Here is a 23403-nt window from a genome sequence, read left to right on the forward strand (position 1 = left end):
GGGCTAACAAGGACCGAGCTGACGTGTGAGGTCAACCAATCAGATGGGAACCGGGCTAGTATGGAGCATGAGTGGGACCGCAACGAAATGCTAACTCGTCCCAACGGTTAAGCCATTGCACATTATTTGAAAGAGTTTGGCTGACATAGAAGATCAGCCAACGTCTCAAACATCAAGATGATGCGGAGCACATTTATTGGAGGACGCAATTGACAAGTAGGCCTTGAGGAGTGCTAACTCTGCCCGGAGGTTAGTGCAACGCACTTTGAAAATGTGGGGTCGACTTTAGATGAAATTCAAGTGCGGTAATAGACAAAAGAAACTCCATTACCTAGAGTTTGTCTCCCAAACAAATTTCTTGCACACATCTTTGGACCAGTCGAGATGACATCAAGCGAGGCTGAAGAGTAAAGGGCAACGACGTGGAGCAAGCACATTGGTTGACAAGATCAATAGTGGCAGTAGCAGCAAATCAACATGTCTCACGCGATTGGAGCTTGCACATAACATAAAAGAGTTGGGGCCAAGGTCATAACCCTTGGTCGCTAAAGCATTAATAGGAGCTTAGAAAATAGAGGAAAGGCTACAAGCCAGGACTCGGGACTGCGCTATAGTAAGGTAAGAGCTTGCGTTGTAACACCTCTGCACCACAATCATGATTGTAAGACCATATTTACTATCTTGGCCACGGTGGTTTTGCTTAAGTCTTGGGAATATACGTGTGTGCACATTATAAAAAAGCTTGGATCCAGTGGTTTTATAGAAATGGATTTAACTATATCCTTGCCATTGCTCCCACTTGGAATTTAAATAAGGGAGGGATTTATTTCCCTTAAATTGGGATTGAAGGAAACGCTAGTTGGGACCAAGTTGGGCCTTGTGGGGATCTAAAGCCGACATAATGGCATAGCCAATATTAGCACGCATCATGATGGTTCTCTTCACAGGCGGTGGCCATTCTCTCCGAGGAAGCAGGCCACAGCTCAAACTACTTATATCATTTTTTGTATAATATAAATAGATCTCACTAATTTACAAACCAAAAAAGAAATGACAAGTGGGATTACAACGAAGGGGAAAATTAGGAATGCCTTGTAGTTTTTATTCCGGTCATGAATCATTGAAACAATGTCTCTCTCTCTTTTTGAAACATTGAAGGGTGTCACACTTAGGTTTCTGTTTTTAGGTTTTTGTTTCGTTTGGAATGCAAGTCAACTGAAGGGCCCCAAGGCTGAAGCAGTCATCTACAGGACTGCAACATGTATATTCACTATCATAAATATAATGGCTTTTTTGCTCTTGAAAAAAACAACGAAGATGAAAAGATGACTATTTTGTTCAATATGACCTTAGACATTAATAATTTGCTTAAAGCTTTTAAGTCTCACCATATATCATATACATATTTACAAGCATATGTGATAGTCAGCCACTACTTGAAAATAACCTCTCGAAAATTATCATTTATAATAATAAAACTCATTTCAACCATAAAAAGCAAATATGCATAGACTGACTCTGTTCACTCATTTGAGTGGACTTTATTCAATTCCTTACAAGAGAGCTAACAAGTCATTTCAGCCTCTATAAAATTAACCTATCAAGATTCAAAACATCTATATTTGCTTAAACTGGAAAAGCCATGTTTAATAAAGAACAAGAAATAAAGACTACAACTGCATTGTTTAAAGGAAGACACAAAGAGTTTGTATTACACATGATATCTATAGAAGTACAAAACAAGAATAATCTAAGCAAGGTCTGCTTTCTGGCAAATCCTTCAATCTTCTTCTCTTTCAGGGGGTAAAAACTACAATTACATTATATAAAAAGATACAAAGAGTTTGAATTCCAACTGAATTGTATAGAAGTACATAATAAGAAATATAACTAAGTACATAATCTAAGCAAAGTCTGTTTTTTGGCAAAATCTTCAATCTTCTTCTCTTTCAGGGGGCAGCCCGCAGGGTAGCAACATTTTCTGTGAGGACAATCATTAATATGTCAGTTTCATACAAAAGTTAAAATTTAAGTTTCTAACCTAAAAGATGTACAGATTGATGATAACCACAGAGAATAACTGGATAAAGCTTAGATTTACTCTATCTACATAAATTCAAACCCTCCAACCAAGCTATTCTTCAATTACTAGGATAAACACAAGGGTTATTTTTAAGATAACAAAAAGGCACCATATGGAGTGACATTAGTGTGTGAAGGGTGGATCAGATTAGATTTAGTCTGAGAAGGAATCCTCATATCATATCTTTCAGAAAACACTATCAGAAGGTACATCATTTTCACCTTCAATGGTGCATAGGAAGGAAATTTTCATTTTTTAAGTTTTATATCACTTCATTATCAGCGTGTTGCACAAGTTTTTGGAATTTGCATAAATTGGTTACATGGATATGAGTATCCAGTATGGCTAGAAAATTCACCCAAATTTGCAGGAAACAACACATTGGAAGTGGCCATACTATATATATATATATATATCTGTATGTGTGTGTGAAGTTCTCAAAAATTGAAATATTGATTAATTTCATAACTAGTTTAGCCTTTTAAGCCTTCTAGTGCTCAAACCCCCATGTCCATGTTCTGATACACGTAGGTTGAGCTTATGTGACATTAAATCAACTGTTTACTAACCATACATGACTACATATAATATTATTTAGTGCCATCGTATGTTTTATGAATTTGACCTACAGCTTCATTCCGCTTTATAAGTTTGTTAAAAACAAATTATTGCAAATAGTGCCAATAATACATACATATATATATATATATATATATATCTGTATGTGTGTGTGTATATGTATGTGTGTGTGAAGTTCTCAAAAATTGAAATATTGATTAATTTCATAACTAGTTTAGCCTTTTAAGCCTTCTAGTAGTTGTCATGTACTCAGTCCTTGTAAATTTGCTCCAACCCCCATGTCCATGTTCTGATACACGTAGGTTGAGCTAATGTGACATTAAATCAACTGTTTACTAACCATACATGACTATATATAATATTATTTAGTGCCATGGTATGTTTTATGAATTTGACCTACCGCTTCATTCCGCTTTATAAGTTTGTTAAAAACAAATTATTGCAAATAGTGCCAATGTATTATTGCTCTGAAGAGGGGTTAGTACTTTGGTTGCTTCTACCTTTTTTCAGATGATGGCAACAACTACTTATTTTCATGAGAATGAATTGGTTGTTTCAACTAACATCAAACTTTCAGAGTCTTTGTTATTGTGAGGTTGATGTTGCTTTATGATCCTAAATTGTTAGATCAATCAATAGGGAATAATGGGACCTAGCTATAAACATCTAAAACATGAATTAGATTTGTTCAATGTCTTAGTACTAGTGTAGAAAGTTCCATATTCACTGACACGAGCACATTGGTCGCCCATCTCTTGACTCTGAACAGATCTAAATAGCTAAGAGGGGCAGGGCAAGTCCCCTTAAATTCAAATTACCTTGAGAATTTTGAAAATGGCAAGATTGATAAATTAAAGTAATTTTTTTTTATTTTTGGCGCCATTTTTTGCACTGTTTCTTATGATTTCAGGATCTAAATGGTTAGCCATTTCTCAAAGCTCCTTTGCCTATCAAGAAGATCCATAACAGATAGAAAGCTTCTACAAGGTCCCAAAAAAAGAAAGCACGCAAATCAAACCCCCAAAATGCAATTGACAAGTTCCCAAGCTCCCAACAAAAAGGACGTATTTCCAACAAGCTCCAAAGCTCCCAGGAACAGGGATACATTGGGCATGGGCTAACTGATCGCCAACTCTCAAGAGTGGTACTCATACTACAATGATTATCAGGCAGATAATATCTTTGGAAAAACAAGACATTAGCCAAGAAACCATCATTTTTCTTAGATATATGTGCATTGTAACAATATGTTTAATTTTGGTCTCCATTCTTGACTGGTACAAACCAATAGCAACGGTCAGTCTTACGACTAATTCAAGTCTTAGGTTTGTGCCAAGAGGGCCTTGTAATCTACTGTTACATATGCCTAACGTGATGCATATTATTACTATAGAGAATTCCAGAATCAATTTGATATAAACATTTCTACCTTTCTTACGTTGTTAAGAATATAGACCAACTCATATTTTTTGCAACCTAGTCTTTGACACTTTTTCTTAAAATGATTACTTACCAGTTAACAGATATCAGAAATTCACTGTGATTTAAGTTTACAAATACAGCTCCCCATCTCCATATCCATATTCCAAATCTGAATCATCAATGCATATATCTATAGCCCATGAATCATGAAATTCATTTCTTTGATTTTACAATTGAGCGTCTTACTAGGAAAAATGAATGCAAATGCTGAGTGAAAAAGCAAGAATGTATATATTTCACACTTTACTATGAGTCTATAACATTAAAAAGGCTACGCCAATATGGCTGATAATATTGTCCCAGATTCCACATATTATCTTTCCTACTTATTAGGAGATTGGCTGACACTTTCTGCAATATGTCAACCACTTCCAAAGTCTGTGTACTCTAGACTTTAATTAGTTAAAGTACTGTAGACTTTAATTAGCTAGATATGGAGACTGGTTACGCCAAGGCACGCTGTGTAATTGCGTAATCTGGAACTTATTTCAAATCATCGTATATGCTCATTACCCCGTGACTTTCTGTGTATCTCCAACATGCCAACTTGGCTCCAATATGGCACCCAATCTAGGATTGTTCAAGTATTTTATTACCACCAGAGATGTCTCTCTCACTTGCCTAAGTTAATTGCAATGCTGTTGGAATTTTACCTTGACTGCTAGATCACTGTTCATCCTGTAGCAGAGTTTAGACACTGCAGCAAGTTAGAAAAAGTTACTAGGTTCGGTCTTCATAATGGTCTTTCTAGTTATATCGTTGTATATTTTATGTAAAAGAAAAAAGAAGAAAAAGAATTTTTATTATTATTATTTTATTATATAAGCATGTTCTTCATGCTTCTAGGATTTGTTGAGTCAAAGAGTCAAAGTCCTATTTGGACCAAGTGTAAAGAAAAAGGAAAAGGAATTTTAAAATATGTATTTTGGGTCAAAAACCAGATGCCAAGTCGGCCCAGCCCCAAAAGACATGTCCATTCACACCCCTCTGGACAGTAGAAATAGAGGATGATTTGAGCTCATTTGGACACACACAATTTGCTGGATTGGTTCTGAAATTTCACAGAAGGAGGGCCAAAGTCTGAAATGGAAGAAGAGTTTCTCTTGAAGTCTGATTTGAGGAAGATCTGCCTCATCATATCTATTGTTGAAGATTTGTTGCTGGTCTCTTGCTAATCGATTTGCTGTGCAGAAAGGAGGGTTTGACTTGACATCTAGAGGTTGAAGTCTTTCTGTGGTCATGGGTTTTGGATATCTCACTTTGATCTGATTCTATAAGAAGATAAATTTTTTTGGGTTTTCCCTTTGGAGGGGTTTTGCCCTGGCTTGAAGCCTATATGTTAAATTTGGCAACTAGGGCCAAACTCCAGCTTGGACAGCTCATATGATGGAGCTGATATTTTTATTGGATTCCTCTTTCCAAGAGGTGTAGGATTGATCTAAAGATCATCTCATTCTGACATGTACAAATGGAACTATAAATTTATTTTGTTTATGGACAAATTGTCAAGGTGTCGGCTAGCAAACTAATGTAAACTCATATGCCCAACAATCACGTCTATTCATCCTCAACGTTTGCATATAAATAGAGGGTGCCTTTGCCTCATTTGGACATCACTCATTTTCTCATACATCTCTCTCTCCTCATCTGATTGGGCACAGATTTCTGGGATCCTCTCTCTCCACACGTGCGAAGAAGAAGACAGATTTTCTGTTTCAGCGTTGACCGAATTTCAGGGAAGTTTGACCAGCGTTTGAGCAGCAGCGTTGACCTTGTTTGACTGCAATTTTGGTGGGATAATTTATGTTTGGGCAGGCAGCATTTCTGGGCACAGAAATCGAGGCAATCCATACTGTTTGACCAGCGTTGACTGCAGAAGGCTTTGACTGCAGCATTGACCTGCGTTGACCAAGTTTGACTGAGTTATTTCGGGACTGTTTTGGGCTGATTCAGATGACTGTTGGAGGCCGAGTTGACTGGATTTGACCGATCTGTTTTGGAGGTCAAATTCTGGCCTGTTGACTAGTGTTGACTTTCTGGTTAGATCTTTCTGTGGCTGCTGTTTGTTTGAACAGATTTCACTTTGATTGTACAAGTGAATATTACATATTGTACTCTTTTTCTTTGCTTAACTTCTGAAGAATAATAAGAAGAATTGATCAAAGGGTTTCCCCACATTGGGGTTTGTCTCTGGCTGACGCCATATCTTGTGTCCTCTTGTCTTCGCTTGTTCCACTGTTTTATCTATGTTCTATCTGCATTCACTGTGAAGTTAATGTGATTGTTAATCTGGAAATTCATATTGGGCTAATAAGAAAATTGAAGTAAATTGCTCTTAAGCATAGAACATACCATTGTTATCTAAAATTAACATTATATCTTGTGTTTCTTGTGTACTGTGATTTTCATGTTTTACATTTGATAATTGTTTGATGAAGAAGAACATAATTAAATTTAAAAGAAGCCAACAAATTTCACAAGCAGTTATCACCGAATGACCTCAGCCAAGGGGGGCTTCCATATAGTTGCTAGACTCACTTCTTGAGGTATGAAATGAAGGTAAATTTTAAATTGTATGTGATTTCAGATTTAAAATTTGATTTTTTCAAAACTTGTAGACTCTTGAAACTCATTTTGCCTCCCACACTTTAGACATAGATAAGGTTGTGAAGGTCAGAAAATGATTATAAAGGACGGTAATCCACCCTCATTGGGAATAACAGAGAGCTTCCACTTCTAATAGAGGACTGAAAGATCAAGTCTATCATTCATAATGTTAAATGCTAGGACAAGGTGCAATACCTTCTACAGTTTACAAAACAACCCTGACCATGATCAAGACATTTGACACAAATATTCTTTACTTGGGGAATGTCTACATAAATATAGATAGGATGCTAGAGAGGATAAGGGAAATTATGAAGACAAATGATTGTGACCCCTTGAAAATATTTTCAAATCAAGTGAAGGGCATAATACCAAAAAGTGGATCAAAATGATCCCATGACTACACCTTTTATCCTATGCACGACACCCCAAATATTATCATTCTAGAAACATGTCATTACCAAGAAGAACAACACCACACCAAACAAGGATTCTAAAGTCATACAAAGATATAAGATAGTGTTTAAGGAAAAATTATATGGATGTGGGAATCGCAATAGAAGTAGATGAGTAATTTGAAGCATTTGTACAATCTATTGGCATATTTTCAAATCCCATAGCCATGGATGATAAGGGGCCTTTTGATCAAGGCGGTTTCCATCATAATAACAACATTCATCTCTCATCTCTAGCCACCAATTTGTTATAGTAAGTTGTTATTTCTCATATGCTAAGAGAAATTGAGTAGATATGTTTCAATGTTTCATCCATTCGGTGAAAGCAAAACAAATTCGAACAACAGAGCCTAAGGATCTCACATACATTCATTTCAGTCTCCACCTTCTATCACACTCTAATCAAAAGTAGCATTAATGATCCAACTTGTGTACATTCATTCCAACCTCCACATATAGTTCGAATATAAAAAGGGTTTTAGAACGATATGTTATGTGAAGCTTGAGATATTTGACTTAAACATGTCATTGAGTGTCATGTCTCACCTCAACCTACTTGAGGATATTACACGACCAATCAAGTTTCTTGTTGAAACTTCCAACATTCATACCCTGCAGCGTCTATTCATGATGTACAGGTCTAATATGCAGATGATGAGGATATAGAACCTGTTAGAATTTCTCGAACCCAACACCCAGTAATCAGTTCCTAACAATTATTAACTCAAAAAATACACGGCTAACTTCCTAACCAAACATATTTAGCAGACGCAAAATTACTTGATTTGAATCACATACAAACAGATTTATGCCCAATCAACAATTCTTCACTAATAAATTAATCACAAAACCTGCTTGGACTCTCGTCCTGGGATAATGGCCCAACTTAGAAAATATAAATTACAAAACTAATCACCAACCACTCTACACTCTCTTGTATCCAGCACACGTTCACTGAAAAACCTCACACACTCACTGAGAAACCCCTCTCAATCTTGTGATGTTGTTGTGTCGTAGCTCCTCACTTTAGGGTCAATATATAACTTTCCTAAGCAAATATTGAGGACCAAAATTCGCTCGTCAAGTTAACTGAAGATAAGTGACTTTGCTTTAGTTAGCTATCCTATCTTTAGCTTTCTCTACTTTAACTCAAGTACAAGTCATAATTTTAGCTTGCTTTACATGCACATCTCATGCATGTCACATGTAACACACTTGCATGTGTGCAACTCACTTGCACACTCTGCATATCGCATGGAAGCTCCTAAAGAGGGAGGTACCTTCTGAGCTATAAAACTCAACACTCCCTCGCTAACTTCTGGAAGAACCTCCTCCACCTGGGTTTGTCTCCAACACCACCACGTTATTCGTTGTTGCAACTGCTTCAACAGAACTAGAAGACTTCCCTGCTACTTGTTGCAGACTCTCATCTGAAGACCTATTCCTTCCAACCATGCTCCTAGGATCCTAATCCTGGGCATCTAACAATGTCATATCATACCAATTGAGGCTCCTGACAATACCTGAAGAATCACTCTTCCTTGCCACCTGCTCCCTCTTAACAACTGACATTGTCTTTGTATCCAAGATCCCCTCAGATATACCCATAGGTTGTCCCAACAACCTATATGACTGCTCCAAAACCTATATGACTGCTCCCGTCTGATGCCAAGCACTACAGCTGCATCCAAGGTCGCTCCCTCTAAATATAGAAGCACCTATCCATCTCAAAACAAAACTCTATATCCAGCATCCTCCAAGGTTGTTACTGAGAACACTTGTACCAACAACCCTGAAACAAATAACACACGTCACCTCCAGAAATCCTCCTTCACTGCATGCATGGTACTAGTCCACTAAACATATTGCAGTCCAAGCCGATCTTTGAAATACTGCAAAACACTAACCTCATCCCCGTCATGTGAGTAGACGCTCTATTGTCCACTAGCCATAACCCACTGTCCTCATACACAACAGTACTATTGTCATAAACACAAGCAACTAGAGAAATTTCCTTCTCAAAATTCTCCATAAAGTCATCAATCTCAGTTGATGTTCATGCAGCCACCTGATCCTCCTCCTTGTATGGGCACTGGCTCGCATAGTAGCCAGTTTTGTGACACGCAAAGCATTTCACTTTGCTCATGTCCTTCACAGAAGCATATCCCCCACTTCCCTTTACTTTACTTTAGCCCTTTTGCAGCAAGAGCAAAATTCTCCTCATCACCCTTACCATCATGTTGGCCTGCAATTTTGGAACATCTCCTTATCTCTTCCTATACAAAATCATCCCACAATCTATCCCAACTAGGCAAATTTTCTCGTGTGATGATCCTATCAACAAAGACATCCCATTTCAGAGGAAAGCCACTCAAGGTTGATCTGACCAACTCTTCACTATCAATAGTTTCCCCAACTGTTGCCAAGTCACCGCTAATCTGAGCGATCTTGGTTGGGTGCGATGCAACTACGTCAGTTTCAAACATCTTGGCATTTCTTAGTTTCTCCTTCAACAACATCTTTCAATTTTGGTTTGTACTCTTGTATAACTTGGTTAAAGATGCCCACATCTCAAAGGCAACTTCTTCCCTGTCACATGATGTATAATATGGTCTTTAATGGAGTCTAGAATTATTCTCTTGCCCTTCACGTTCTTCTTGGTAAACTCAGTCAACTGAGTAGGATTTGTGGGAATTTGGATGGCCTTCTCCACGATTTCCCACAACTCTTCTTCCTCAAATAACAAAACAATATGCTCATTCCATGGGCTATAATTTCTTGCACCATCCAACCTATCCACTCAACATAAACCAATAGTCATCACTGTCAAACTGACCAACAATTAAGTTTTCACCCTCTGCACGTTGCTCTTTATGTTGTCGTAATCCACGCCCAACCATCAATCTGTCGCTTTGTTGGCTCAGGCTTCCTACGGGTTGGCCACAACCTCAATCCCACCCGCAATCCAAACCAATCAACATTGCTCTACCCCAGCCACTCTGCATTCCCAACTTCACTTGCACAATGTCGCTACACTGACCCCTCTCGATGTTGAGCCGATTTCCTCACGTCTTCGTAGCCTCGACACGTCGTTCACACTACTCTCCGCGTCCTCATGACATCACGACCCACGATCTTGACTACACGTCACACGTTGTTCCACCATAGCCACGGGCTTGTCCACATGTTAGGGTCCCACCCTAACCCCCTTATTTATGTAATAGGATCGAGTCATAGTTATAGTTAAGTAAAGAGTCAATAAAGCCCATATTAAAAATTGTAAGTGGTTAACCTGCATTTAATGACGAGACCACAGTTAGTTGCAAATGGGCCATGGTATTAAATAGATGGTATTAATAAGAACCATGGTATTGCCCCATGGTATTGCATGTATGAATCCTATATAAAGGATAGAGACTCCCTGCGAGGAGCATCGTGTCTTATTTTGTAATCAAGCTCAGCTCTATTGGAGGTTGCCCCCTCGAAGAGGCAAGTGAACTTTGCTTTCTGAATAATAAAATACTTGCTGTTATTGCTCTTGTTCTATGTTCTGGGTATATTTCTTCGCATATTTGGTATTCTAGTATCATCTTGCAGGTTAAGAGCATAACAAGTGGTATCAGAGCGCTTTCCAGGGCCGGTGGGATCTCCATTTTTTAGCAAATTTTTTTTTGGCTAGAGACGTGTTCCGACGTCTTTAAACCACGGGATCTGTCGTTGAGCGCATAAACCTGCGGATTTGGGGAGGCATGCACGCAGGAAATACAAGAGGTGGTCACGCTTGTTGGACTCCCTTGTAACCCCTATGGGTACCCCTTCGAGTAGTAGCGCATTAGACAGAACCACGCACGGACTGTCTTCCAAGTACCTTCTGGGTATATCGAAAGCCCCCTAGCTCCCTTGAAACCTCGCCATAGATAAACTGTCGGCCGTCTTGCTGCTACAGTACACCGAGAACAGCACTCGGAGAGATTACTCGCTCGTACGATAGGGTAGTCGTGTTGTACGGCTAAGGGTACGATTGATCCTCCTTGGTTAGTGCCCTGAAAAATTGGGCCGAGTACTACTGTCAGACCCTTATGTATATTGCGATCTGTAGCACCTGACACTCCTGGAGAACCTAGTTCCCTTCTCTATTGCGGGATCACGCATAATCTTTGCCAAACCAGAGCTCGCAAGTGGGGTTTTGCAACAGCAGCAGCAATCAGTTCTGTCGTTCAGATTTATCAGAACAGCCATTTCGATATATTAGATCCATCAGATCCGCAACAGCAATCAGTTTAGCCGTTCAGATCTATCAGATCAGCCATTCAGATCTCTCAGATCAGCCATTCAGATCCCTCGGATCCATCCAAATCTAAGTAGTTGTGTGGGTTCCTATACCTGGGCGCGATTTTCGCAGGACTTTTGGCAGCGTTGACATTTCAGGGATTCGACGACTGCAATATTCCTAAGCAAGGAGTAAAACTCCGTTAGGAGTAAAAAAAAAAAAGGAAAAAGAAAAAAAAGAGTCTAAGACCCCCCAGGGCACTTATTGGTGACTTAGCCCATAAGAATCAGGACGACGAGCTGAGCAAGGTGGTACCATTCAATTGTTAGTGCCAAAAAAAATTCAGGTGGTCCCAAATTTCAAGTAAATCGGCTCGGTGCATGGTACAAACTATAAATCAAGCTATGGCGAATGAAAGGACGGACAACCTTGAAGCATCCTTGAAAGACATCCAAGAGCAGCTGACGAAAATAACTACAGCACTCTCTATGGGCAAGGCGGAAGCCCGCGAGGAGGCATATATTGGCAATGGACACAGTGAGGGTGAGTCTAGCCACTCTCTTCACCTCTGGGGCACCCACCAACAATCCCGTCCGCGACCACCCAAGCTGGACATCCATAAATTTGATGGCTCTCACCCGGTAACATGGATAGCACAAATGCAGCAATATTTCAATCTGAATTACATCCTGGATAATGCCACTCAGCTTAGTGTGGGGATCATGTACTTGGACAATGAAAGATGGCAATGGTGGCAATGGCATCAACGTTGCTATGGAAGGCCCTTGACTTGGGACACATTCAAAAAAGCTTTTATGGATCGCTTTGACCATGACTATGTTTTTTTAGGTCGTCTCACTAAGCTCCGACAGACTGGAACAGTGGATGAATATATTACAGCCTTTGAAGCCTTAGCTTTCCGCACTTTAGGACTACAAGATGAGTTCTACACGGAATGTTTTATCATTGGTCTTAAAGAGGCCATACAAGCTCACGTCCGACTACACCACCCTCCCTCATGGCTGGAGGCTTGCAGGATAGCTCGTGAAGTAGAACGTGCGTTAGCGGCCCAGTCCAATCGCCCAAATTTCATCGCCAAGGGTCACCCCCCACAGGCTCACAGCACTACCCAAACACTCAAGGTTCAAAAGGTGTCACCTGCAGAAATGGCGGAAAGAAGAAAGCAAGGATTATGTTACTACTGTGATGAAAAATACTCCACCGAGCATAAATGCAAGGAGCCCAAATTTGTTCAAATTGATGCTATTGATCATAGCTCATCGGAGGAAGCCCCACCACTTGAGGAACCAGAGGAGGAAGAAGAAGACAACCAGAAGGACAATGTACTTGAAGAACCAGTTATTTCGCTGCATGCTTTGGCAGGGATTTCTTCGCCTCAAACTCTCAAAATCAGAGGTTTTATTAAGCATCGCCCAGTAGTAGTCTTGATTGGTAGTGGAAGTACACATAACTTTATCCATCAAAGAGTTGCAGAAGCAGTGCATGTGACACAAATACTCAACTTCTTCCATGCCAAAAGAACACTTGGACATCTTAACAAATAATTTATGCTCGCAGAGCAGTTGCAAGAGCATATCTACATGCTGAAGATGTGCGGCCCAAGTGCCACTGTAGATGAGGATGTCATTGAAGAAAACAAGGACAAATTTTCTGAGATATGGTTTGAGCAGGTGGTTCATAAGGCTCTAAAAAGTAGATGGGGCATTACAAAGACCGAATGGCATGACCAAGAACTCATAATGGCCTTCATGAGTTTTGAAAGTAGTCTTTGGAATGTCGACTTCTTTCATGCAAATTTGGTGGTAGCCTGAGCGAAGATCAAGCTTAGTGAAGAATTGAGCCCCATTTAGTTCATCTAGCAAATCATCAACAACCGGGATGGGAAATTTATCTTTGACTATCAACTTATTGAGGGCCCTGAAGTCTGGACACATACGCCATTCCCCATATTTCTTGAGCACCATGACCACCGGTGATGAATAAGGACTAATGCTGGGACGAATGACGCCTGCTTCCAAAAGTTCCTTGATTATTTTTTCTATTTCATTCTTTTGGACAAACAGATATCTATATGGTCGCACATTTGGTGGTTGGGCCCTTGGGACCAAAGTGATGCTATGATCATGTTCCCCTCTCGAGGGTGGAAGCTCATGAAGCTTGTCAAAGACTGGCAGATGGTTATTTAAGCTCTGTTGCATCCCAGGATGAATCGGAAGAGAATTGGGTTCGAAGGCCTGGATGGCATTAAATTGAGCTATAACTCCATGATGGCCCTTTTTTAACAATTTTTCCATCCGATGTGAGCTAATGATAGAGGGAGCTCCCGCTTGGAATCCGCAGAGGGTATGTGTGTGGTTGTTCTGCTTAAAGCTCATATATAACTCCTGGAAATCCATTGTGATTGGGCCAAGTGTGCGAGGCCATTCAACACCTAGGACAATGTCACACCCTCCCATGTGTATGGCATACATGTGGGTCTTTAACTGATAATCCACCATTTGAAGTTTGACATTTCACAGCGGCCTTCACATTTCATTGTTCCCCCATTAGCAATTTGGACTTGGAAGTTAGAAACTGCTCGTACAAAACAATGCACTGCTTCCGCGACTCTTTGATGGATAAAATTATGTGTACTTCCACTATCAATCAAGACTACCGCTGGGCGATGCTTAATAAAACCTCTGATTTTGAGAGTTTGAGGCGAAGAAATCCCTGCCAAAGCATGCAGCGAAATAACTGGTTCTTTAGGTACATTGTCCTTCTGGTTGTCCTCTTCTTCCTCCTCTGGTTCCTCAAGTGGTGGGGCTTCCTCCGATGAGCTGTGATCAGTAGCATCAATTTGAAAAAATTTGGGCTCCTTGCATTTATGCCCGGGGGAGTATTTTTCATCACAATAGTAACATAATCCCTGCTTTCTTCTTTCCGCCATTTCTGCAGGTGACACCTTTTGAACCTTGAGTGTTTGGGTAGTGCTGTGAGCCTATGGGGGGGCGACCCTTGGCGGTGAAATTTGAGCGATTATACTAGGCCGCTAACGCACGTTCTACTTCACGAGCTATCCTGAAAGCCTCCAGCCATGAGGGAGGGTGGTGCAGTCGGACATGAGCTTGTATGGCCTCTTTAAGACCACTGATAAAGCATTCCGTGTAGAACTCATCTTGTAGACCTAAAGTGCGGAAAGCTAAGGCTTCAAAGGCTGTAATATATTCATCCACTGTTCCAGTCTGTCGAAGCTTAGTGAGATGACCCAAAAAAGCAGAGTCATGGTCAAAGCGATCCATAAGAGCTTTTTTGAATGTGTCCCAAGTCAAGGGCCTTCCATAGCAACGTTGATGCCATTGCCACCATTGCCATCTTTCATTGTCCAAGTACATGATCCCCACACTAAGCTGAGTGGCATTATCCAGGATGTAATTCAGATTGAAATATTGCTCCATTTGTGCTATCCATGCTGCCGGGTGAGAGCCATCAAATTTATGCATGTCCATCTTGGGTGGTCGCGGATGGGATTGTTGGTGGGTGCCCCAGAGGTGAAGAGAGTGTAGAAATTTCTGTTTTCCCACCCCGGTTTTCAGTTTCTCCTTATTTCTCCCATATAGTTAAATGCCCTTTCCCATAACCATACATTTAACAAGCTGAAATTAAAATTAAAAAAACAAACAAACAAACAAAAATGCTGAAAACACAAATTCTGGAAATTTTACAGAATGCTGGAAATTGCAGAAATAAAAATCAGCAGTAATAAACAGTCATTAAAACACATTTAAACACTGAGATTTTTTGTCAATGTGACCCTGGAAAAACCCCCTACAACTCTTGGGGAAAACCAGTTTGAGAGCTCTTCTTTATTTCTGAAAATTGCCTTTTTACAGTGAGAATTATTCAGCAAAAAATCAGCAAGCAAATTTACAACTTATCTCCTTTCCCGTGCCTCACAGCAATCTGGAAATTACAGCAAACAGGACAGCAATAAATGCTGTACGGCCTCCGTTTTGTGTGCAGAAAAATCAGCAAACTGCTCCTCGATTTTTGTGCAAAAATCTGCCTTTCGCTATGTGCTGAATCAGCTGTACAAATCTGCTCAACTGCTGCCTTGGAATGTGTGCCAAGCTGCTGTCTCCTTCTCCTCCCTGCTCAGAAATCTCTCTTGCTCTCTTGCTCTCCTTCTCCCAATCTGCTCATGAAAGAATTGAATCGAATGTGATCTCTTCCTCCTTTTCCTCCCTTAATATAACTCCAAATGACTTTTGGGTGACCCAAGTGACTTTTGGGTGATCTCTAAATCCAATGGCTGAAATAGATTTAGATCAATGGCTGAGATTAAATGCTCATTTAAATCTCACTTTTTATTTTTTAATTCACCCCACTTTAATAAAGACCCACTTAGTCATTTATTTCCAAAGTCACTTTTCCTTTCTAATTTTTCATTGACTTTATAAAAGTCACTTTAAAATTAGACTTAGTAACTTTATCATTTAAAGTCACTTTTAAATTAGATTTAACTTTATAAAATTATAAAGTCACTTTAGGAGAAAAATTAAATTCTTTTGGACACTTTTCCCTAGGCCAAAGATCAAAGCCTAAGGGAACCACCTGTCCTCCGGTACCAAATTTCAACACTCCCTCTTACCGAGGAAGGTGTTCCTCACCACACCCATCTTGTCTCTGAAGTAGACATGCTTGCCCCGTGGTAAGGCTTTGATAAGGATATCTGCAACCTGCTCATCAGTGGAAATATACTCAAGCTTCACAACTCCCTTCTGAACATAGTCTCTGATGAAATGATATCTGATCCCGATATGCTTTGACCTGTCATGAAATACTGGATTCTCCGTGAGTTTAATGCAACTCTGATTATCACAGTAAATCACTGAAGGTCTCAACGGCTGACCAAATAAGCCAAACAACATCTTGCGAAGCTAGATAGCCTCACAACTAGCTAGACTGGCTGCCATATACTCTACTTCCGCTGAACTCAGTGCTACTGACCGCTGCTTCCGGCTGAACCATGACACTACTGCTGAACCCAACCCAAAACAGCACCCTGAAGTGCTCTTCCTATCAGAAGCACAACCTGCCCAATCAGAATCAGTGTATCCTGCCAATCTCACTCCATCTCCCTGCCTGTAGTCCAGACCATAATCCACTGTCCCCTGCAAGTACCGCAAGATGTGTTTTGCAGCCACCCAGTGAACCTTCCTAGGCTCACTCATAAACTGACTCATCGTGTTGACTGCAAAACAGATATCTGGTCTAGTGTTGACCAAATACATCAAGGAACCAATCAGCTGCCTGTACAATGTGGGATCCACCAACTCGGAATCCGCAGCATGAAGCTTCTTCCAGTTGGTGATCATCGGTGTCGACATGGGTCTACAATCCTCCATGTGGAATCTGCTAAGGATGTCCACAATATACTTCCCCTGCCCCAGGAAGAAATGCCCCTCCTCCTGCCACACCTTCAAGCCCAAAAAGTAATGCATCAAACCGATGTCCTTCATCTCAAACTCCGTCGCAAGATCTCTCTTGCAGTGCTCTATGAGTCTCTCTGCACCTGTAATGATCAAGTCATCCACATACAGCACCAAAATCAGAGGCTCCTCACCAATCACAATAAAGTAAAGGTTCGGATCTGCCTCACTCTTTGTGAAACCCATCCCCTGCAAATATGTATCTATCCTGGAGTACCAAGCTCTGGGAGCTTGCTTCAGGCCATAAAGGGCCTTCTTCAGTCTGCACACATGGGACTCCTTCCCATGCACCTCAAAGCCCTGTGGCTGCTCAATGTACACCTCCTCCTGTATGAAGCCATTGAGAAATGCGGTCTTCACACCCATCTGGTGGATCTTCCAACCCATCTCTGCTGCTATCGATATAATGGAGCGGATCGAAGTATATCGAGCCACGGGAGCGAAGGTCTCCTCATAATCAACTCCCTCTACCTGGGAGAACCCTCTAGCCACAAACCTCGCTTTGAATTTCTCAATGCTGCCATCTGCAGCATGCTTTACCTTGTAAAGCCATCTGGAAGTAACCACGGATTTGCCCTCAGGCCTCGACACCACCTCCCAAACATCATTCTTCATGATAGAAGAATACTCCTCCTGCATGGCCTCTCTCCAGACCTGCTGGCTAGCTGCCTCCTCATACATAGCTAGAAGGCTCAGAGTCAAGGATGCTGGTAACCATCGCCATATAGCTACAAAACCTCTCAGGTGGTCTACTTTCTCTGACCGGCCTCTTCGGCTCAGCAACAGATGTGGCATCTCTCAAGGTGTCCTGAAGCCACTTGGGCTTCCTCTTCCCTGAGCGCACTTCTCCCACCGGAGAATGAAACTCCTCCTCCTCATCATCATCAGTAGCCTGAACTCCTGACTGTCTGTCTGCTGTCCTCCTGCCTGCACCTGAACCTGTAGAAGCTGAGGTACCGTGTGAACTGTCCATCAATGGACTCCCTAGTGAACTGCTCTGCATGCTGCCCGGAGCACCACCCCTCTGGCTCGGCGAGCCACTGCTCACTGACGGACCTGACATCCTCATAGATGTACCTCCGGATCCTCCTGATCCCTGCCCACTGGATCCCTGCGACTGACTCAACTGCTGCTGAGGGTCTGGCTGATCCAGATACTCTAACTCCCGTGACCTCCTAAAGGCCCTGTCCTCCTCGAACTTCACATCCCGTCTGACAACAACTCTCCTCTGTGCAGGAATGTAAATCCGAAAGGCCTTTGAGGTCTCACTGTAGCCCATAAAGATACCCTTCTCTGCGGTGGGCTCTAGTTTGGTCCTCTTCTCCTTGGGTATATAGGAGTATGTGATGCACCCAAAGATACGAAGATGACCAATATCAGTCTTCTTCACAGAGAAAGCCTCCTCCGGAGTCATGTGCCCCAAGGCACGATGCGGACTCCTGTTCTGCAAGTAAACAGCTGTGTTGCAGGCCTCTGCCCACAAGAACTATGGCAACCCCTGATCATGTAACATGGCTTTGGCAGCCCCTATGATGGATCTGTTCTTCCTCTCTGCAACCCCGTTCTGTTGGGGGTTGTAAGGAACAGTGAACTCCCTCCTAATGCCTGCCTCCGCACAATAGTCAACAAACTCTACAAGGGTGTACTCTCCTCCATTGTCCAACCTCAAGGACTTGATCTTTCGACCTGTCTGAGTCTCCACAAGAGCTCTGAACTCCTGAAACCGCTTGAAGACCTCACTCTTGGTCTTCAAAAAATAAATCCAGGTCCTCCTGGAGTGATCATGAAAGAATAAAACATAGTACTCATATCCACTCAAGGAAACATGAGACATCCGACCGCTCACATCGGAATGAATCAAATCAAGTATCCCCGTCGCTCTGCTGTCACTGCTGGGAAAAGGGGATTTGGCAAATTGCCCATCGCACAACCTCTGCAAGTATCAAAGTGATCAGTACTGAAATCTGGCACACCTGTAGTGATCTCCCGCAATGTCCTCAAGGCTCCATGATACATATGTCCCATCCTGCGGTGCCAAATCTCACACAGCTCAGAACTGCTAGCTCTGCTGTCGGTACTACTGCTCAATGCCAAAAGGGGTTGGAATGCAAACTTGTACACCTTTGCATGGCGTACACCTATCACCCTAGCTAAATCAGCTGGAGTGCCCCTGGGATACATCAACACCTGTCCTCCCCTGAACAGTACCTCATATCCTCTGTCCTCCAACGCTGAGACGGATATAAGGTTCTTCCTCATCCCTGGCACATAAAGAACCTCTGACACCTTCAAGGGAGGTTTGGACTCCCTCTGAAATGTCACTGTCCCCACCCCGACTGCTCTAACAACTCTGTCATCACCGAGTACTACCTCAATATCAGTGTCACTCTCTGAAAGCTTTGAGAAGTACTCAAGGACTCCTATCATATGACGTGAAGCCCCACTGTCCACATACCAGATACCTGAAGATGCTCCGCTAATCGAGGGAAAAGCATGCTCCCTCTGAACCTGTGTGGCAGGTGATCCTGCACTAGAGGACTCACACGTAGTGAACGCAAACTCTCGGTCAAAACGACCAGCAAAGTCCTCAATCTCTGCTGAAGCTGCAACGTCCTGGTTCTTCCCCTTCTTCTTCTTCTTCTCCGGACACACAACTGCATAGTGTCCCATCTTTTGACAATTCCAACACTTCACCTTGGAATAGTCCTTCTGTGTGTTCCCCTATTTACCTTTACCTTTGCTTTTGCCCCCACCACTGCTTGTGAAATCCTGCTTCTTCCCTTTGCCTTTCTTGCCTCCTGCCACCAGTGCTACATCCTCATCCTGCTCAACTGGCTTGGCTGCCCCAAGCTGACCTTTCCTGATCTCTGTCTGAATGCAATCATCCCAAAACCTCTCCCATGTGGGAAGGGTCTCACGTGCACAAACCCCATCAGCAAAGTTCAACCATGAACGGGGGAGGCCATTCACTGGAATCCGCACCAACTCAGTGGGTGGAATGGCCTCTCCAATCACTGCCAACTCATCTCTCACATTAGTAATCTTTGTGAGATATCCAGCTGCACTATCATTACCCATCTTAATGTTCTTCAGCTTCTCCTTCAGGACCATCTTCCGGTTCTCATTGGTACTCTGGTAGAGATTGGACAACGCTGTCCACATCTCATGGGCATTACTCTTTCCTCTCACATGAGGAATGCAATGGTCTTTGATTCCGTCTAGAATTAGCCTCTTACCCTTGTTGTTCTTTTTATTATAAGCTGTCAATTGAGTAGCATCAGTAGGGACAACAACAGGGTTCTGTGTGGTATGCACCATGATATCCCAGACTTCTGCCTCCTCAAAGATACTCTGCATTCTCTCCTTCCAAACACTGTAATTTATATGCCCATCCAACCTATCCTCCACCCTCAATCCCAATGACATCCTGCTGTCCTAAAACTGAAAAATAGCACTGTTGTAGTAAAGGTAAAACTGCTGTTTATGAAAAAATCAGCTTGCTGGAATTTTCTGAGTGAAAAATCCGCAGCTGTAATTTTTCCTTTTGCTGTCCCAAACTGCCCTTCAGCACTCAAGCTCTGATACCATGTAGAAATTTCTGTTTTCCCACCCCGGTTTTCAGTTTCTCCTTATTTCTCCCATATAGTTAAATGCCCTTTCCCATAACCATACATTTAACAAGCTGAACAAAAAAAAAAAAAAAAATTGTTGAAAACACAAATTCTGGAAATTTTACAGAATGCTGGAAATTGCAGAAATAAAAATCAGCAGTAATAAACAGCCATTAAAACACATTTAAACACTGAGATTTTTGGTCAATGTGACCCTGGAAAAACCCCCTACAATTCTTGGGGAAAACCAGTTTGAGAGCTCTTCTTTATTTCTGAAAATTGCCTTTTTACAGTGAGAATTATTCAGCAAAAAATCAGCAAGCAAATTTACAACTTATCTCATTTCCCGTGCCTCACAGCAATCTGGAAATTACAGCAAACAGGACAGCAATAAATGTTGTACGGCCTCCGTTTTGTGTGCAGAAAAATCAGCAAACTGCTCCTCGATTTTTGTGCAAAAATCTGTCTTTCACTATGTGCTGAATCAGCTATACAAATCTGCTCAACTGCTGCCTTGGAATGCGTGCCAAGCTACTGTCTCCTTCTCCTCCCTGCTCAGAAATCTCTCTTGCTCTCTTGCTCTCCTTCTCCCAATCTGCTCATGAAAGAATTGAATCAAATGTGATCTTTTCCTCCTTTTCCTCCCTTAATATAACTCCAAATGACTTTTGGGTGACCCAAGTGACTTTTGGGTGATCTCTAAATCCAATGGCTGAAATAGATTTAGATCAATGGCTGAGATTAAATGCTCATTTAAATCTCACTTTTTATTTTTTAATTCACCCCACTTTAATAAAGACCCACTTAGTCATTTATTTCCAAAGTCACTTTTCCTTTCTAATTTTTCATTGACTTTATAAAAGTCACTTTAAAATTAGACTTAGTAACTTTATCATTTAAAGTCACTTTTAAATTAGATTTAACTTTATAAAATTATAAAGTCACTTTAGGAGAAAAATTAAATTCTTTTGGACACTTTTCCCTAGGCCAAAGATCAAAGCCTAAAGGAACCACCTGTCCTCCGGTACCAAATTTCAACAGAGAGTGGCTAGACTCACCCTCACTGTGTCCATTGCCAATATATGCCTCCTCGCGGGCGTCTGCCTTGCCCATAGAGAGTGCTGTAGTTATTTTTGTCAGTTGCTCTTGGATGTCTTTCAAGGATGCTTCAAGGTTGTCCATCCTTTCATTCGCCATAGCTTGATTTCTAGTTTGTACCATGCACCAAGCCGATTTACTTGAAATTTGGGACCGCCCGAATTTTTTTTGGCACTAACAATTGAATGGTACCACCTTGCTCAACTCGTCGTCCTGATTCTTATGGGCTAAGTCACTAATAAGCGCCCCAGGGTATCTCAGACTTTTTTTTACTCCCTACAAAGTTTTACTCCTTGCTTAGGAATACTGCAGTCGCCGAATCCCTGAAATGTCAATGCTACCAAAAGTCCTGCGAAAATCACGCCCAGGTATAGGAACCCACACAACTACTCAGATCTGGATGGTGGATCTGAGGGATCTGAGAGATCTGAATGGCTGATCTAATAGATTTGAACGGCTGAACTGATTGCTGCTGCGGATCTGATGGATCTAATATATCGAAATGGTTGTTCTGATAAATCTGAACGGTGGAACTGATTGTTGCTGCTGCTGCAAAACCCCACTTGCGAGCTCTGATCTGGCAGAGATTATGCGTGATCCCGCGATAGAGAAGGGAACTAGGGTCTCCAGGGGTGTCAAGTGCTACAGATCGCAATATACATAAGAGTCCGACAGTGGTACTCGGCCCAATTTTTCAGGGCACTAACCAAGGAGGATCAACCGTACCCTTAGCCGTACAACCCGACTACCCTATCGTACGGGCGAGTAATCTCTCCGAGTGTTGTTCTCGGTGTACTGTAGCAGCAAGACGACTAACAGTTTATCTATGGCGAGGTTTCAAGGGAGCCAGGGGGCTTTCGATATACCCAGAAGGTACTTGGAAGACAGTCCGTGCGCGGTTCTGTCTAATGCGCTACTACTCGAAGGGGCACCCACAAGGGTTACAAGGGAGTCCAACAAGCGTGACCACCTCTTGTATTTCCTGCGTGCATGCCTCCCCAAATCCGCAGGTTTATGCGCTCAACGACAAATCCCGTGATTTAAAGACACCAGAACACATCTCTAGCCAAAAAAAATTTGCTAAAAAATGGAGATCCCACCGGCCCTGGAAAGCGCTTTGATACCACTTGTTATGCTCTTAACCTGCGAGATGATACCAGAATACCAAATATGCGAAGAAATATACCAAGAACATAGAACAAGAGCAATAACAGCAAGTATTTTATTATTCAAAAAGAAAAGTTCACTTGCCTCTTCGAGGGGGCAACCTCCAATAGAGCTGAGCTCGATTACAAAATAAGACACGATGCCCCTCGCAGGGAGTCTCTATCCTTTATGTAGGATTCATACATGCAATACCATGGTTCTTATTAATACCATCTATCTAATACCATGGCCCATTTGCAATTAACTGTGGTCCCGTCATTAAATGCAGGTTAACCACTTACAATTATTAATATGGGCTTTATTGACTCTTTACTTAACTATAACTGACTCGATCCTATTACATAAATAAGGGGGTTAGGGTGGGACCCTAACATGCCCAATAACACAACACCATGTAATACCAATAACACAACACCATGTGATATTGCTCACCACCACCACGGCCCAACCAACGGTCCAGCACACCACCACAGGCTTACCACCCTCTGCTCGATCTCCACAATGTTGGCTTCACCCTCCACAACTCCACAATTTTCACATAGTCTTCACGGACTCGCCC

The 23403-nt window shown here is 41.8% G+C and overlaps 1 protein-coding gene across 1 annotated transcript in view; it reads right to left on the bottom strand.

The window, feature by feature from the left end:
* Positions 1-1664: 1664 nt before the first annotated feature.
* LOC149164559 (uncharacterized protein At4g14342) overlaps positions 1665-23403 on the bottom strand; it is a 30551-nt gene continuing 8812 nt past the window's right edge. Inside the window, exon 4 of the mRNA XM_089430935.1 lies at positions 1665-1981. Within this exon, the coding sequence (XP_089287061.1) occupies positions 1934-1981 (48 nt within the window). The 3' untranslated portion in view covers positions 1665-1933. The remainder of the gene's footprint in view (positions 1982-23403) is intronic.

This window comes from Pinus tabuliformis, chromosome 5_1, assembly GCF_031772625.1.
Source record: "Pinus tabuliformis cultivar Carrire ecotype Pingquan chromosome 5_1, CPIR1, whole genome shotgun sequence".
NCBI classification, from domain to species: Eukaryota; Viridiplantae; Streptophyta; class Pinopsida; order Pinales; family Pinaceae; genus Pinus; species Pinus tabuliformis.